This window comes from Microtus oregoni, unplaced genomic scaffold (assembly GCF_018167655.1).
Source record: "Microtus oregoni isolate MIOR12 unplaced genomic scaffold, Mior012 000001F_ref0000356, whole genome shotgun sequence".
In the NCBI taxonomy this organism is placed as follows: Eukaryota; Metazoa; Chordata; class Mammalia; order Rodentia; family Cricetidae; genus Microtus; species Microtus oregoni.
Window position 1 is genome coordinate 32,077,501 of NW_024543060.1, and position 16,810 is coordinate 32,094,310.

General features: G+C 34.3%; 1 protein-coding gene across 1 annotated transcript in view; it reads right to left on the reverse strand.

Annotated features, from left to right (window-relative positions):
* Dach1 (dachshund family transcription factor 1) overlaps positions 1-16,810 on the reverse strand; it is a 359,268-nt gene that overhangs the window by 102,134 nt on the left and 240,324 nt on the right. The window contains exons 5-6 of the mRNA XM_041667539.1: positions 6,499-6,634; positions 4,221-4,355 (exon numbers count right to left, since the gene is read on the reverse strand). Of these exons, the coding sequence (XP_041523473.1) occupies positions 4,221-4,355; positions 6,499-6,634 (271 nt within the window). The remainder of the gene's footprint in view (positions 1-4,220; positions 4,356-6,498; positions 6,635-16,810) is intronic.

Sequence of the window (16,810 nt, forward strand, 5' to 3'; positions counted from 1 at the left end):
GTAATGATTGATAAATCGTAAGTGAAGTAAGCTTACATTTGGAAATAACATTGTAATGTATTAGTAATTGCTTTTTACCTCCACCTCGCCTGAGGCAGCCAATAATAATAATAATAATAATAATAATAATAATAATAATAATAATAATAATGTTTTTAGAAGCCATATAGTAACACAAAATTATAAATAATTGGAACACACAGCCTCTGTCAATTTTACTTCATTGCATAAATGATATTTATGAAAGGTTCAAAGGCAGCAATCCCACCCATCAAAGCGATTCTCTTTTGACTTTCAATATATTCAAATCTGTCCCATCTTTGTCTTTCACCTAGACATCCTATTATTTACCACTGATATGCTTTTGTTAATACTCAATACACTTTTTCACAACAATTATTTTCACGAGCATTGAAACATAAACATAATGATATTTGTAATTGTTCCCTTCCAACCACTTTTTCTTTGGATATAAAGAAAACTCTATGAGATGAAAGCCATGAATGGTAGTACTAACTTGCCCCAATCCTTCTCTGGCTAGGTCATAGTTTTGTAATCCTTTCCTATACTCCCTCTCTACCATACTCTCCCATGTCCAACCACGTAACCCTTCCTGTTCCAGTACTCCTATTTTCTCCTTCATACTTTCTGTCCCCCACCTCCTTCCCGCGAAATCTTACCCACATTCCTCCTTACCAGTTTCCAGGCATCTTTGTACACTCCAATCTGAAAGCATGCATCTTAATATTAAAGCTAGCATTTATATATGATAGAGAATGCATAGCATTTGTCCTGAAATGGCCCTATACTATAGCCATACTGATGAATATCTTGCATATCACCATAGAAACTTCATCTGGCGATGGATGAAGCTAGAGAAAGAGACCCACATTGGAACACTGGATTGAGCTCCTAAGGTCCAAATGAGGAGCAGAAGGAGGGAGAACATGAGCAAGGACTGTGAGGGGTGCGCCCACCCACAGAGACATTGGGGCTGATCTAATGGGAGCTCACCAAGGCCAGCTGGATGAGGGAGCATGTGATCAAACTGGACTCACTGAATGTGGCTGACAAGCAGGGCTGACTGAGAAGACAAGGACAATGGCACTGAGTTTTGATGCTACTGCATGTAATGACTTTGTGGGAGCCTAGTCTGTTTGGATGCTCACCTTCCTAGTCCTGGATGGATAGGGGAGGACCTGGAACTTCCCACAGGGCAGGGAACCCAGACTGCTCTTTGGACTGGAAAGGAAGGGGAAGGGAGATGAGGGGAACAGGAGGGAAATGGGAGGAGGGGAGGAGGTGGAAATTTTTAATTAAATAATAAAAAAAGAAAAAAGTTAAAAAAATGAATGAGAGCAGCCAGTCTGTTATTTGCTTTCTAAACCCAAATACTTATAAAGCTTCTGGACAATGAACTTGTTTTTAGTCACATAGAATATAGTCAATAGAATTTTAATATTAAGGAAAACATTGCATGCTTAAAAGTTATTGATGATTAAGACTTCACACTACAATCATTTTAGGCATGAAAATGAATTTTGTTATCTATGCAAAGTATCAATGTTTTCTTAAGAATTATTGCCTTGTGAATGATTTAGTTGTTAGAAAGCAAATTACACATAAAAAGTTCAAACCAAAAATGACATGAATATATAATTAATTTTTCTACATATTTCTAAATAAAGTTAGTTGTTCAATACTGATATGAGTAGTTTCAGGGCTATTGTGAGGGACATGATAAATGGAGTAATGAAAAAAAAAATTTAATTTAGGGGAATCTATCAATCTAGAAAACCCATGAATATTTCCTATTAATTCAGTATGCTAGAAGGAGATGAAAGAGATAGAGATTTCTTCCAAGAGAAAGAGCAACATAAAACAAGACACTGTAATTATATCAACATCTATTAAAATTTCCATGATTTGAAATCAATGGTAGATTCATATTCTAGTTGGAATGGTAAACATCTAATTTTGTATATACAATATTGAGATACACTTGTGACCTGGACAGTGTCTTTCTTCTGAGAGAAAAACAATTTAAAAACCACTGCTGTGATAAATAACAGTAATAAATTAATAAGGTGTGATATATATCCATAGTCATAATGCTGTATATTTAAACATCGCACCAAGGAGAGATAATATGGACTTGCACCTTACTATTAACTTTGAAGAATGTAACCAACATCCGTGGTTTCATTCTTTTCTATTCTTTAATATTTCTGGCAATTCAATCTCAATTAGTACCAGTGCTTATATAACTTGGTTTAATTAGAATTATGTTTAGATTAGTCAGAGGTTATCCAATCAAAAGAGAAAGTGTATTAATGAATAAAGAATTTCGAAAGGAACAAAAGCAAATATAGTAAATTTGTGGAGTCAGGGATATACAAGAAAAATAAGAGACCAAGCTCAACACATGCCATTTTAAAAATGTTCCATGACAGTAAACATGATGATTATAGCAAAAAAAAAAAAACAAAAAACGTAGTTTGGTTAAACTTGTAACTCAAGGATATGACATGTCTGTCAACATGAAACACAAGGTTTTAGAATTCTTCATCGGATTTTCCATAGGATTTAATGTTGTGGATATCAGATTAGTTTTGTCTTTACTATCCCTTCATTGTCATCTCTAGATGTCATATTTTAATGCCCAGCCTTTGAAACCAATGTTCTGGAAAAATTAAGCCCTAATATATTGATACCCATTTCATAGCATCAGGTAACTTCCCATATTTGATACTTTTTGTCAAGGAAGGTATTTATGAGTTAGAGGACAGACTTCCGGAGTTGGAACTCTCATGAATAATATGGTTTCCAGGGATCCAACCAGACCATCAGGCTTTGAAGTAGTGCCCGCTCTCACTGGCTGAGTCAGACCCTCATAGCTTTTCACATGGATGCTCAACAGCATCCATGAAAAATGGCCACTCATTTTTGGTAGAGATTTACTCTTTTGCTGAGATTTTGCATAAAATGACTCTTTTGCTTATCTAATTAATTCTTATATTAAAGTGTTACTGAAAAACTTAATTTTCCATAATATGTCCTATGTCAATTTTTATAATCTGTGGTGCAATAATTGTTTACTAAATATGAGTGAAACAATATATGACACAGATTTTCTCCAATATTGAAGAAGAAATGCATGGAAATACTACAGTAAGAAATGTAGAGGCCCTGGAACTCTATAGACCACTAATGTTGAGGTAGTCTTTGTGGTGGCTCACGCCTTTAATCCCAGCACTCAGGAAGCAGAGGCAGGCAGATCTCTGTGAGTTTGAGACCAGCCTGGTCTATAAGAGCTAGTTCCAGGATAGGCTCCAAAGATACAGAGAAAAAGTGTCTCAAAAAAACAAACAAACAAACAAAAAAACACCACAATAATAGTATACAAAAAATAACCAAAAATGTTTCTTATTGTTGCTATTTTTCAATAGTATCTTTACTTTAAAATGGTAAATTTAAACATAGAGATGACTACTACGTTCCCATGGATGATCCAAAGAACTAACAGTGTTTTTTGCAAATATTTACATTTTTTTCTCCCTAGGGGCCTTAGTAAAGCTGCAACCCATTTTAGGAAAATATTTCAAAAGCATTTTCCTAGGATTACTTAATCTCTCTTTAAAAAGAATTTTTATTTAAGTACTTAAATATCTTATTTTAAACCCTGTAAAAACTTAACAAATAAATTATTTTCTTTTCTGAATGAAGAAGAGGGAACTCAGAATTTGTGCCCTTTAGAACAAACACGGATCCTGATGCCCTCCAGTCAAGCCATTCAAGGAATAAGCTATCCACACCTTTTGAAATGACCACCAAGTTTCACTTAAGAATCCTAAAAAAATTAATGATCATGTATTTTTAAATCAGAAAAAATAATTTCAGTAAACTTTTTCAAGTTCCATCATGCTGCATAAGTGAAAATGGCCTTGAGTACATTAAGAAAGACAAACAAAAATCTAAAATTTCAAAATTAACATTTGGGATAGACATGTAATTCTCTTTTAAAAATGCTGTGAAAATTAAATTGTCACCTACCGTTGGACAACAGGAAAGTAAGAGGTCACCATTCAGACATCCGTTAATGATCAGGGCTCATATTTTATTAACATTATATATTTAGGACCTTTATGCTATTTTGCAGATGCAGAAATAGACATGTTTCATTTCCAGAACAAAAGACATGGCAGAGAATTTCAAATTACCTTTTTCAATGTGAATTCTTTTTGACTCATGCCCCATGTCATGACCAGCCAAATCTCCCTCCTTTGGCCCAGGAAGCACATTTGGTGATAAACCCATCAGCATCTGATTCATGGACAATCCATTCTGATGCACAGCTGTTAACCCCAAAACAAGGAACAGACACAAAAACATCAGAACATTGTGATAAAAAAAAATCATAAACATATGCTACCCAAACTTTGAAATTATAATCCCTTAGTAATACCACTGGAAGATTGCTAGTCCATAGTAATCCTTTAGCATAAGCAGAAAACACTGGAAATAACTCCACGTACTGTATCTGTTGTTATATAAACAAAACATTTTCCGTGGTTAGAATAATGTGGAATATTCACATTAGTGAATGCCTATGAGGTATTCAATATTATGCTCTTGTGCATCAAGTTCTCTTCTTAGTATATAACTTCCCCCAATTTTGAAAAACTCTGATCTCAACAATAAAGTTCCCTTTAACACTCTCTGGTTCAAATGAGTGATCTGCCACAGTGACCTTTCACAGCCTGTATAGTTTTCTGCATTTAAAGAACTGAAACCGTCATCTCGGTATCCTTATTGTGTTTTACTTCATAGAATATGGTGTGCCATAGGAATCTCAAAATTCATCTAAAGAGTAGTTTTCAAGACTCCAAATCCAATTAATATCTACCAATTGCTTTCTCCACTAGTGATGATCTGTCAGCACTGAAATGATAAAACACTGCTGTGATTCAGATGAGGGACACTCAGGATTCACAAAACTAAGTCAATGAATTCACTTACTGAGCTGGTCAAACAAAATAAATATTGTTTATTTTGCATAATTTGAGTAAAAAATATATTGGATAAAACCTTTCTTTCCTGGAAAAATAGAGAATCTTATGAATAACACTGGATTGTGTTAGAGTTAACACTGACATCCAACCTTGAATTATTTTAAATTTCAATGGTGAGTCACAAGCTAGGGATAGAACTTTTATGAACAACAGAGTACGTCATCCTAGTATATTTTTTTCTGACAGGATGTTTAATATCTCAAAATGTTAACAGCTTGGAGTCTTAAGTGATATAGTCATCAGTATATATTCTCCTTCACATTTCAGGATTCTCCAGAGATACTATATCACAGCTGTAGTTCTGATGAAAAATTCAAAAGCTGAGTTTAACCATGAGGAGCATCATGATAATTCAAGATAAAGAGCTTTCTACAAAACAAATGTGTGTGTGTTTGCCACATTGTTAAGGTAATAAATGGGGGAAATGAGAAGGACCTTGGAAGAATTTCAACATTTTTAGACAGAGACAAAAACACTAACTGTGATATGTGATCTTTAGTTTATTCTTGCACCAGATAAGAAAATCAACTTGCTCTTAAAAATATTAGCTGGAAAATTCAATAAATGTGAAAATATCTATAGTGTTAAAATAATATAATAATAGTAAAATTTGATTTTGATCATTTTTCTATGATTTTATAGAAGAAATTACTTCTGTGTAGAAATTAAAACTTGTAGAAATTAAAAATTGAAGCTGGAGTTACAGGCGGTTGTGAATGACCTGATATTGGTACTAAAAAGCAAACTCTGGTCCACTGAAAGAGCATTAAATACTATTAGCACTTGTCATTTAACCACATCCAAGACCTAATATTGTAGGGGTTTTTTTTTATATAAGTCAAAGACCTACTTCAAAATTTTAATAATAACAGGAAGATATGTATTACTTATTATTCCAGGTAGAACTGCTAAAATTAAAAGTATTTAATCCAGTGATCATTAAAAATGAAGAGCAAATATTTTGACATTTACTGTGGTTAATTTAATTTCTGTTGTTTGTCTTTGTGAATACCTTTATTCAATAATGATGAATGTTAAAATCAGATGATTTCAAAAGTGGCAGAGGCTTTTTCATTAAAAACAATCAGTTGAGAAAACCATAAACGATCTACTTAGATGTTAGATGGTTGGGAATTGGCTGTGTACTTCAAAAACTAATCTGGAAGATTACTTACATTTTCTATTTCATAGCTCAAATCTTTATGTGTAGTATCAAAGAGAGGATGTTATATCAGAACCTGCTAATGCCGCATCATCCTTCACGGCATTCCAAACTGGGACACATAATTTTGAGGAATGGCTATTGCGAGGGAGCTTCGGTACATGACACATTTGAGATCTATTTGGAATGAGGGTATTTTGATTAGAAAGCCCAGCTGCACCTAATAAAGCTTAAGATGGTGACAAGCCCAAGTATGAGACCTACGGATTCTGTCGGAAGAACTCTCGGTCCGTGCAGGGGAGCTGGACACGCTGCTGCTGCGGTGCGATGATGGGTGGCTGCCAGGTCTTCGGCCCTCCTCAAGGGAAGGGGCAGGTGAGGGACTATCAGGAACACGTTCCTGCATTGCACAGAAGGAAAGAAGAGGATACTAGGTCAATGTATTGAGTCTTGGGTTCATGAATGTTGGTTTTTCTTAATAAAATTAGAAATATGAAAAGGACTGTCTCTAAAGGCCCACCGTGGTTCACTAGCACTAAATTGTACTAAAAGACATATTTAATCTTGACCAAAAATCTCAAACCTAGCCAATTTCATATTCTTGAATCTCCTATCATCTGAATTAGTGAGATGAAACACTCTTAAAAAGACAAGGTAGGAAATCATAATTTTTATTGGTAAACCTCAGTATGGCCATGGCAAATAGTACTAATCCATTCTTTGGGGAAAATATTAGGCAATAGAAAACAATTCAAAAATTTCAGCAAGACCATCTGGACAATTAAAGAGCTGATAGGACTAAGCAAGTCTGAGTTGAGGGCAGTTATTTTGAAAGCAACTTTCCATAGGTTCACCTTCCACAGCAGGCATTAGGCACCATTGACCACATACATCCTGGATGTAGCTGACCAGGATATTATCCAGAGAATTCTGAACAGCACTTTCAGGGTGACACCACTCAAGATACATGATGGGCACAATTAATGCATTGTGAAAACAGAATATTATTTAATATTAAAATTATTTTCTATGAATCAAAAAAATCTCACTACCTAGGCTTCCTTTTTCCATTCAGTCCCTTCTGTTCATCAAATATATATCATGTAGGTGGCAGAGAATCCTGCTGTACTGTTTCACTCTAAATTCCATGATGACATTTGCCTCCTACTATGCGTTTCAGTCTGAACAAGCTCTGTAGCCATGCTACTTAGAGTTGAGAGTACGCATCACACACATATAATGAGCTAGTATAAATAAGACTGCAGATTAATAGATTAACCATTAGTTAACACTTTATACTGTTAGCAAAAAACCAAAAACAATGTTTCCCCAGACATAGAAACTGACAAACTGTCTCTACAATAATCAATAAATATGTCTGAGTATAGAAGTATAGAAAATACTTTCATATTAAAAAAAAATGGTAGTCCAGAGAGGGAAACCTTAGTGATTAAGGAAATTGGGGCCGTTACAGAGGACCTGGGCTTGGTTCCCATCATTGGCATTGTTTATAGCCACCTATAATTTCAGTTGCAGGGAGGAAGACATTGTCCTGGTGCTTCTGCCAGCACCAGGCATAAAGGTTGTACCATACTTGGTGTAGGCAAGCAAACAACCACTTACATAAAATAGAGCATGCATATATACATATTGAGGATTCATTTTGCAGAACAATACAAATAAAATGAAAGCAAGTGTCAAAATTTCAAAGCTTTGTTTGAAAGACCGATATCATAAATCAATTCCCAATGTGTGTCCTATAAAACATGAGGCAATCCCATACAAAATTGCCTAACAAAGAACCTCTCTCCTCACAGAGTGTTGTGACGATTACAAACAATGACAACAAAAAGAAAACCACCATCGTTATTCTAGTCTAGGTGTAAGGCTCTGAAATTACTGTGATGATGACTTGCTGAGCCTCAGGAGCTTTCAACAAGTCTATATAGGATATACTTTTGGAAAAGACAATACAGGCACATTAAAGAGGAACTGTCAGACGCATTATATCTCAGCGTTTTCCTTTGCCATAGTTGATCAGATGCTAAGAATTGAGTGCTCTAATTTCTGCTAATAGAAAACCTGAGTGCCATTTAGATGAATATAGGATACTTAAACTCCAACTCAACTTCAGTGATCTTCCAACTGAAAGTCTGAAGATGAACAAATCACTGAAGAAAACAATGGGGAAAATTGGAAGAGAAACACACACACACATTGCATATTGTTCAAATTTATAGGCATCAAAGCTGGTCAGGACTGTTGGTTTCTTCCCACCTTTGGATGCTTGCATGGCACCTTCTGGTATACTATGAAAGTTAATCCTTAGGGAGGGGACTGATCAGTTCCAAGTCAAGGGCCTCTAAACACTGAAGTGCATGGCATGTTAAGCAAGAAGATTTTTAATCTTCTATCTCTAGGGTCAAAAATGGGCAATAGCCTGTACGTTTTAGGAGTCTCTTTAACAGTCCTGACCAAAAACTCAAACATGGGATTATTCATGTGTGTTGTTAGTGTTTTGAAAGGTAGTGTTTCTTTGGCTTAGAAGAAGTGTTGTCAGTCCATAAAGGAGAACTTCATTTGTATTAAATATGTACATTTGTACAAAGGTTTATGTAAATTAGGTTTTTCCATTTGTTTGTTTGTTGTTTTATAACAGGGGACAAATAAACAAACAAAACAGGGAAAAACAGTGTCAGAGGCAGAGCGTCAGGGACTTAGTTGTAAGGCTGTGTCTTATACACACAATTGTGTCCCTTCTGTAAGTATTAAACTTCATAGTACCAGAAGATGCTATGCAAGCCTCGAAAGGTGGAGAGAAACTGACAGTCCTGCCAAGCTTTGATGCCTATGAATATCAGCAATACGGTGTGTGTGTGTGTGTGTGTGTGTGTGTGTGTGTGTGAAGCTAAACTCATCACATCTCACCAACATGACGATCAAAGCATTTGCTGAACAATGCCAACATAGACCTGCCAAAACAGAAGGGGTTAAGTCCACAAGTCCTCAACAAAGAACTACAGGTAACTGAAAATCCTGAGTTGGAGAAATTGACTTCCCTGGAGAAGAGATCATCAATTGATTTTTCAATACCAAAGAGTCAGCACGGAAAACACAAGAATAACAGTATCCAGACTAGGCAGGTTAGCCAAGCAGTTGTGCCACATGCCTTTAATCCCAGCAATCAGGAATTAGCAGCAGGTGAATCTGTGTGAGGTTGGGGCCAGTTTTTTCTACAGAGTTAGTTCCAGGACAGGCAAGGCTACACAGAGAAACCTTGTTTCAAAAGGCAGACACAAAAGCCAGGAACAAAGAAAATAATCAATCAAGCAAACAACAACAACAAAAACCAGGTGGAGCAGGTTACATTTAGACATATATTTATCTGCATATAACAACAACAAATTTTCAAAAGATAATGAATTTGATAGAGAGCGAAGCAGAGTATATGGGAGGGTTTGAAGAAGGTGGAAGACAGAATAAATGATGTGATTGTAATGCTAAAAAGGCTCAAATCAAATTTTAGAAACTTAAAATTGCATTAAATTAATATAGTATTCGATGGTCATAATTTAAGTTGCTTTTGCAGCATTTGTGTATTTATTATAGAGTATGAGCTTGAAATATTACTGTAGAATTTCTAAGAAAAATATGTGGATATCTTAGTGTAGTAAACATAATATAGATGAATTGCATCCATAACCAGACCAATCTTCTGAAATTTACCCAACTGAATATTAACTTGTTTGTAATTTTTTCTTTCTTAAAAATAAATAAATATTGTCTATAATTCCAAGCAAGTGTTTTGGTAGACCTATACCCATTTCCCTCTCCCCATTTTTCCCCTATCCTTCCAGCAGCTTTCTTTCCCAACTTTGTATATTTTTAAACCCTGAGTTCAGTTAGCACCACCTGTCTGTGACTGGGCATAGGAACACTTGTTAGAACACGCAGAGGCTTCCAGGGATTTTAACCTTGAAAAAAAAAAAACTGTCTATTTCTACAGGCATGACTGACAATAAAAGCAACTCCTAATTTAGACAGATTGGGCCTTCCAGTCTGGCTGAGTTTTAAATAAATTTCTATTCAATAAGATTGCTAACACTTTATTCATATAAAAAATATAGAATTTGTACTTGAGAATGATAGTTGACTTTTATTAAAATAGTATCGTCTAAATTAACCAATATATCTTCTGCAAAACATGACATCATTGTTTCCAGTACATTTTAATATGTTCTGTAACCATCATGTTGCTACTTGCAATGGCATTTGTTCATAATGTGGCTGAACGGAAATAAAATACTATCTAGAATTAAATCAATTTCTGTAAGATCATTGACAAATCTGGCTTTCATGGCATTACAAAGTTCATAGACAGTCCTAATGGAAAGTAAGGGAATATGGTTCCTCGTGCATATTTAATTCTCAAAACCTAAGTATTTATTTATAAACTATGGCAATGACTATATATGCCAATATTAAGCATTCTGTGTTTCTTTTAACATATTTCACATAAGTAGAAAAACATCCTATTATTCAATATGTGTGTCGCAATCTCCTATGCTGACTTATTTCACTCATCAATCATTTACTTACTTCTTTATCCATTTAACATACTCTAAAAATGACATATTACTACGTAAAAATTGACTAAAGCCTCAACATAAAATACAGTTTTACTCATGGTTTAAAACTAGGGGAATTATAAAATTTAAAACATTTAACTGGCTTTCCTTATTTGACTTTATTGTAGTTTTAGACTCAAGAACAGAGAATACTATGACAATACATAATACTTTTATTTAAAGAAAATATTTTATGCAAATTCTATGATTTAAAAGCTTAATTATTCAATTGAAACTCTTTATAAATTGAGACACAACATATTCAGTCATTTCACTTAATGTATAATTTCAATCCTTAGAACATGATGTATTGTTCCTTGAAGAATTTCATTAAAGCAAAATCCATTGAACAAGAAAGATTTGAATACATTGTTGCACAATAAGTTAATTTATTTCAACAGCTTAATTCTTTTATCATATTTATATGCTTGCCTTTCAAGGATATTCTATAGGATGGAGAATAATGAAGACAGTAAAGAATAGCTTGGAGAGAATCTTGTAATTATTAGTGAAACAAAATAGATAATGAGTTTTATTTAGACATAATAGGAAAGAAGTAGTTCAGTGTCTTTGGGGAAACTATGTAAACTGGATTTATAATTTCATTTGCTTGGTACCTTTTAACCTCTAAGCTTGGCCTGAGGTAGAACAGAGAGGAAGATTATTTAATACTTTGACACACTGCTTTATAGTCCAACATCAACTCTACCAATCAATAAAACACAATCTTTTGCAATGTTCCATCTTTATAAAACTCGCCACAATAATAAATGAAAATTTAAGAGAGTACTCTTTCCCTGCAAAAAGGTCGAACTAATAAAGTAATGGTATAAGAATAACTGCAAAGAGAAGCCTGCATACTGACGCAGAACAATAAGCATTGTTCTCATGGTAATTTCAAATCAAAGGTGGAATTCAAAACCACTGCACTCATATTGTTGCATCCCTGACTGATTGACTATCTTGGATGTGACATATTGAATATTTTCACTACAACAAAGCATTGCTGTAGCTACCTGTTCTCTACTGTGAAAATACTGGTTATTATCCCTGAGAAAGAGTAATAATCACAACTGCTTTACTTCAATGAGGATTTCACAGAGATTTAATTAATTTAGTCCTCTATTTCACTCCCTTCACTCTCCTTATTTGTCTTTATTTCAGTTAGAGATTTTCTCATGGGAATGGCTTAGAAGTAGATAAACAGCTACTTTTAATGTCAAATAACATCTTTCTAAAACTTCTTAGTTTACAAGTTGACAGAGTTGGTCAGTGTTTCTGCTTAATACATTACCAAAACCCCATACTTCCATATTCTTGATTTTTCTATTGCTCACACTTACATTGTTTCATTTAGTACATAAAGATATAAAAAAGTAGCATTTATTTTTTGCATTTGGAAAATGCTGAAAAGGACTTCTAAGACACATACTGAGTGATGTCAACATACTTATAATAACTAAAGACCAAGGAGCTAGTATTTGAAAACTCTATTAATTCCATGCCCTACAATGAGGGCCAAAGAACATGGGTGATATTTAAGATATCTTTTAGATGATAAAATACAAAAAATATTCTATTTTACTTAATTTAACCAAACAGGTTCTAGAAATATAATCTTGACTTTATTCTCCTCTTGCTTTTCAATGTGCTCATTTTAAAGGTCTATTTTTCATTATATATATGGTACTTCTGGCAGTCTCATTGTATTATAGGGCACAGAAATATAAAGTTAACCTAAACAAGAAATCAAACTATTAACTTGAAAATTAGAAATCATCTTGGTAAAAAAGGAATGCCGATTATTGCCCCTTTCAGGCAGGTTCCTACTATATAGTCTAGGCTATAATTGAACTCAGAATCCTCCTGCCTCTGCTTCCCAAGGGCTGGGAATACAGATGTGAACTATCAGTCAGTATTAGCATTGTAACTAAAAGGTTGAATTCCTTCCATTCTGGGCAAAAGAAATGTTGGAATGAAGGACACGAACAGGAATTGGGTCAGTTCAGACCTAGTTTTCTTGCTGTTTGTTGTCATCTCTCTGCACAGCAAATACTTACAGCCAGGTTTTCATTCGGTTAGGTACTGTACATGTTCGTAGAGACCACTCCTACTCTAATCCTTTTATCTGCAGTTGCTTTGATGTGACTAAATGATATTTATCTACTTTTATTTCTTGACTCTAAGCAGAATTGGAGCTAGAGTCTATCTACATTGAAGTTTGTTTTGCCACAAGTGCATTTTAAGGATAGGGTTATATGCCTGTCATAGCAGAGTATCTTACCTGCCTTTTATGACAGCAACAACCGCTGTTAATCACAACTGTCATCCATCACTTCAAGGCATTTAGAATATGGTGATATTATCCCTTACTCATTTATGGGGCAGACTAATTATATGATCATAAAATTTGTCCTCTATGGTATTTGTTAATTCTGGGATGTCATTTACACAAAAAAGGAAGAAAACCACTTCCTCTCTTTTTATTTACTTCTGCTTTCTTTTAAATATGAACTGGACTCCAAATAAGCCAATTGGTTTTGTTTTTTTTTTTTTTTTTTTTTTTAACACAGGGTATCTTTGTGTAGCCGTTGCTGTCCTGGAACTTGCTGTGCAGACCAGGGTGAACTCAAATGCAAGAATGTCTACCTGTCTCTGTCTTCTGAGTGTTGGGATTAAAGGTGTGCACCACTACTGTTCAGCAGGAAGTCAGTTGTTTTATAATTTTGTTTTTAGGTTAGATGTTAAACAACTCAGCATGAGCCTGGGAGGCGGTACAACAAAAACCCTAAACCCTGAAATCCTACTCCAGGCAACATGTTTGAACTACTAAATATATGTATTTCAGCAAGAAAGAGTTTTTAAAATCGTTGATATCATTCCATATGTAATAAATAAAATGGAATCAGAAGAGTGATTCATTGAGGGGTCTTAGAGGGATGGGTTTAAAGGATCCCAAGAGAATCAATTAGCAACGCATTCCAACCCACTAAAGAGCTTGCTGATGATAAAAAGGAATGAATCTCTTGATTTAGATTGCTTATTTGACTTCATGATTGAATATAATAAAGGAAAACCTCCTAAAATTTAGAAATCATATAGAAATTGCATGAATTGTCTATTAGAGAGTTTTGGGGTGTTTCATTTCAACATATCTATAGATTCTAAATCAAGGGACTAGAACTTAAATTTTTGAAAAGTAGGTAAACACAAATTTACAAGGAAAACAACAGATTAAGAAAAAAATTGACATAGTAGGATGTTTGTGAAGTATTCTGGGAAAGATACCAGACTCCCTACTCCCACAAATGACAAACAAAAAATCTTAGGACTCGTGTTTATATTTGTAGACTGTGTATAAATTGTGGTTTATGTCCAAGTCAAGGTTCTTGGCTCTGATCAGTTTACTTCTACAGTACTATACAGAGGTAGAGGGCACCTTCAGGAAACTCAAAAATCACTTAAATGTTATTAGAAAATATTAGAATACATAGTCTGGAGACAGAGATACCATACACTCTTAAAAAATAAATAAAAACCACTTATGAGTGAAAAAAATAAAAGAAGTTTGGAATATGTATGGTGTAGAAGTCAGCTAAATACTTTTTTATGTTTCATTGTGTAAAAGGAAAAAAAAACTTAAAAAAAAAAAGAACCAGTGGAAATTCTTCGTCTGAAAAAATATTTTTAAATTAATATCAAAATACAATTTTCAATTTGATTAATAGATAAATTTGAATTATATATATATACATATATATGTTCCACAATGTTTATTTTGCTGAAATTAAGCATCATTCAGCTCGTGTGTGTGTCTCTATCTGTATCTCTGTGTCTGTTTGTAGACGGGGAAGCTGTCGGAAAATGTTTCTCAACCACAGAGGAAACTGGATTGCATGATATATGTATTGGTTAACCTTGGTGATAAACTTTAGGGGATGTAGAATCACCATGGAAACAAAGTCCTGAAAATGTGTGTGAGGAAGTATTTAGGCTTGTTTAGCAGAAGTTGAAGACCTATTGTGAATACGAGGAGTGTTATAGCCTGGAATTGGATTCCAGTCTGAATAAGAGGGACTAGCTAAGCAGTAGCACTCACCACAGTTTTCTGTGGAGACAATATGACAAGCTTCCTTCAGCTTTCCTGCCATGACTTCCTTCTCATGTCCAACCTTCAAACTGTATGCCTAAAGAAACCTTTCATTTCTTCGTGGTTATGGTAGAGTATTTTATCACAACAGTCAGAAAAGTAACTAAAACCACACAAAAATCTCAATTTTATTGTCACTTTATATTCAGTAAATGGTGACAGTAAAAACACATTGACCTCACTGATATAATCGACTCATATACATTTTTCAGTCACTTAGTGTATATCTATAAATGCATAGGTCTTATGAACTTAAGGTAAAATTCTGATTTTCTTAACAGATTTGCCCATTTTTTCTTTAAATTTGCCCAAATAAACCATTCCAGTCTCTGAGCACTTCTAAAACCAATGTCACTGCTCTAGGGTCTTCATCTAGCTATGTTTTCCTTGACATTTGTTTTTAATTCTGAATATTCAGTGGCTTTAAATTTTTCTCTTTCTGTCTCTACAGCATTTGAATTTCTTTTGTTTTACTTTTGAACTGTCACAATTATCCACAAGAACACAACATTCACAAGAAATTAAGTCATCAGACATCTGCTGTCGAAACAAACTATTCTATATCAAGGATGAGGGAGCACTGTGTGTGTGTGTGTGTGTGTGTGTGTTGCTTGGTGAGTAACTCCTGTGATGCTAGGCAAGCAATCTTCTAATTGAACTGTGACATTCTCAGCCCCTGATAACAAGTTTTACCTAACACTGTCTTTGCACATGAAAGCAGTCATAGACATTATCCATTTTTTTTAAAAAAAGGAGTATGTCTGCCTCAAACTATCTTTATTTATACAAGTTAAAAGTTCAGCTTTATAAAATTTACATCTATGATACAGTAATGTTATCTTAGTTTTAACCACTTCCATATGAAAAGGCATTTCTACTCAAGGAACATATTAGGTAAACAGTGGATCGATTTTATTTCCTGAGGCAACAACTCATAGGTTGAGACTCTGGTCCGATTTGATAGCACTAGTCAGTATGTCGTTGAAGAAAAGTATCAGGGCATTCTGTTTTGTAAAAAATAAGGAATAGAGGAATCTTTTATAATATAATATCCTGAGAGGTACATTATTCACTTTTATTTTATACAACAAATTTTTACTTCCATTGTCCCTTAGTTTGTGCTTAATATTAAGTCTTATCATCAATTATAAAATATGAATTACTTGTTCAGCATGTAGACAATCCTTCGCATTTCTGTTTTCTCTTCAGTAGCTATGTCTTTGATATGGAGTTAATTCTTTAGTATTTAACGTTCTACTTTCAACTGGTCTTTACATCTAGAATCTTGTCAAGCAAATCAAGTTAAGGCACCATTCTAATTACACACTGGGGTCCATTATGTTCAATGTGACATCTCTGTCAGCCATTTTCTTTGGGAGAAAATAAAACTTCCCTAAACTCCATTTAATTAGTAAGACAAAGTAAGTTTCCTAAACAAGATTTGAGCAAGGGAGCGTACTAATATCACACTCAGAAGCTTTGATCATTAGCTTAGAACCTGGTTCTGTCACTGAGCATACCCAGGTTTTAGATGTAAAATGAATGCTGTCTGTCAGGAAAGAAGCTCTCTGAAGATGGGTTTTTCAGCAGTTCTACAAACCAGTTGGTCTTTCCTTTGATAGTGCAGTGGGAACTGTCTGCTCTCTACAGTTAATCTCAACTATAGCAATGTTTCTCCTGTCCTTGTTAGCATCATGATTTATACCATGATCCAGAGCTTCCTTAACTCTATTTGTTGCCAATTTCTGAAAATATTTTTCCCAAGAGACGCGGAAGTGGGATATCAGCATGACTTAGT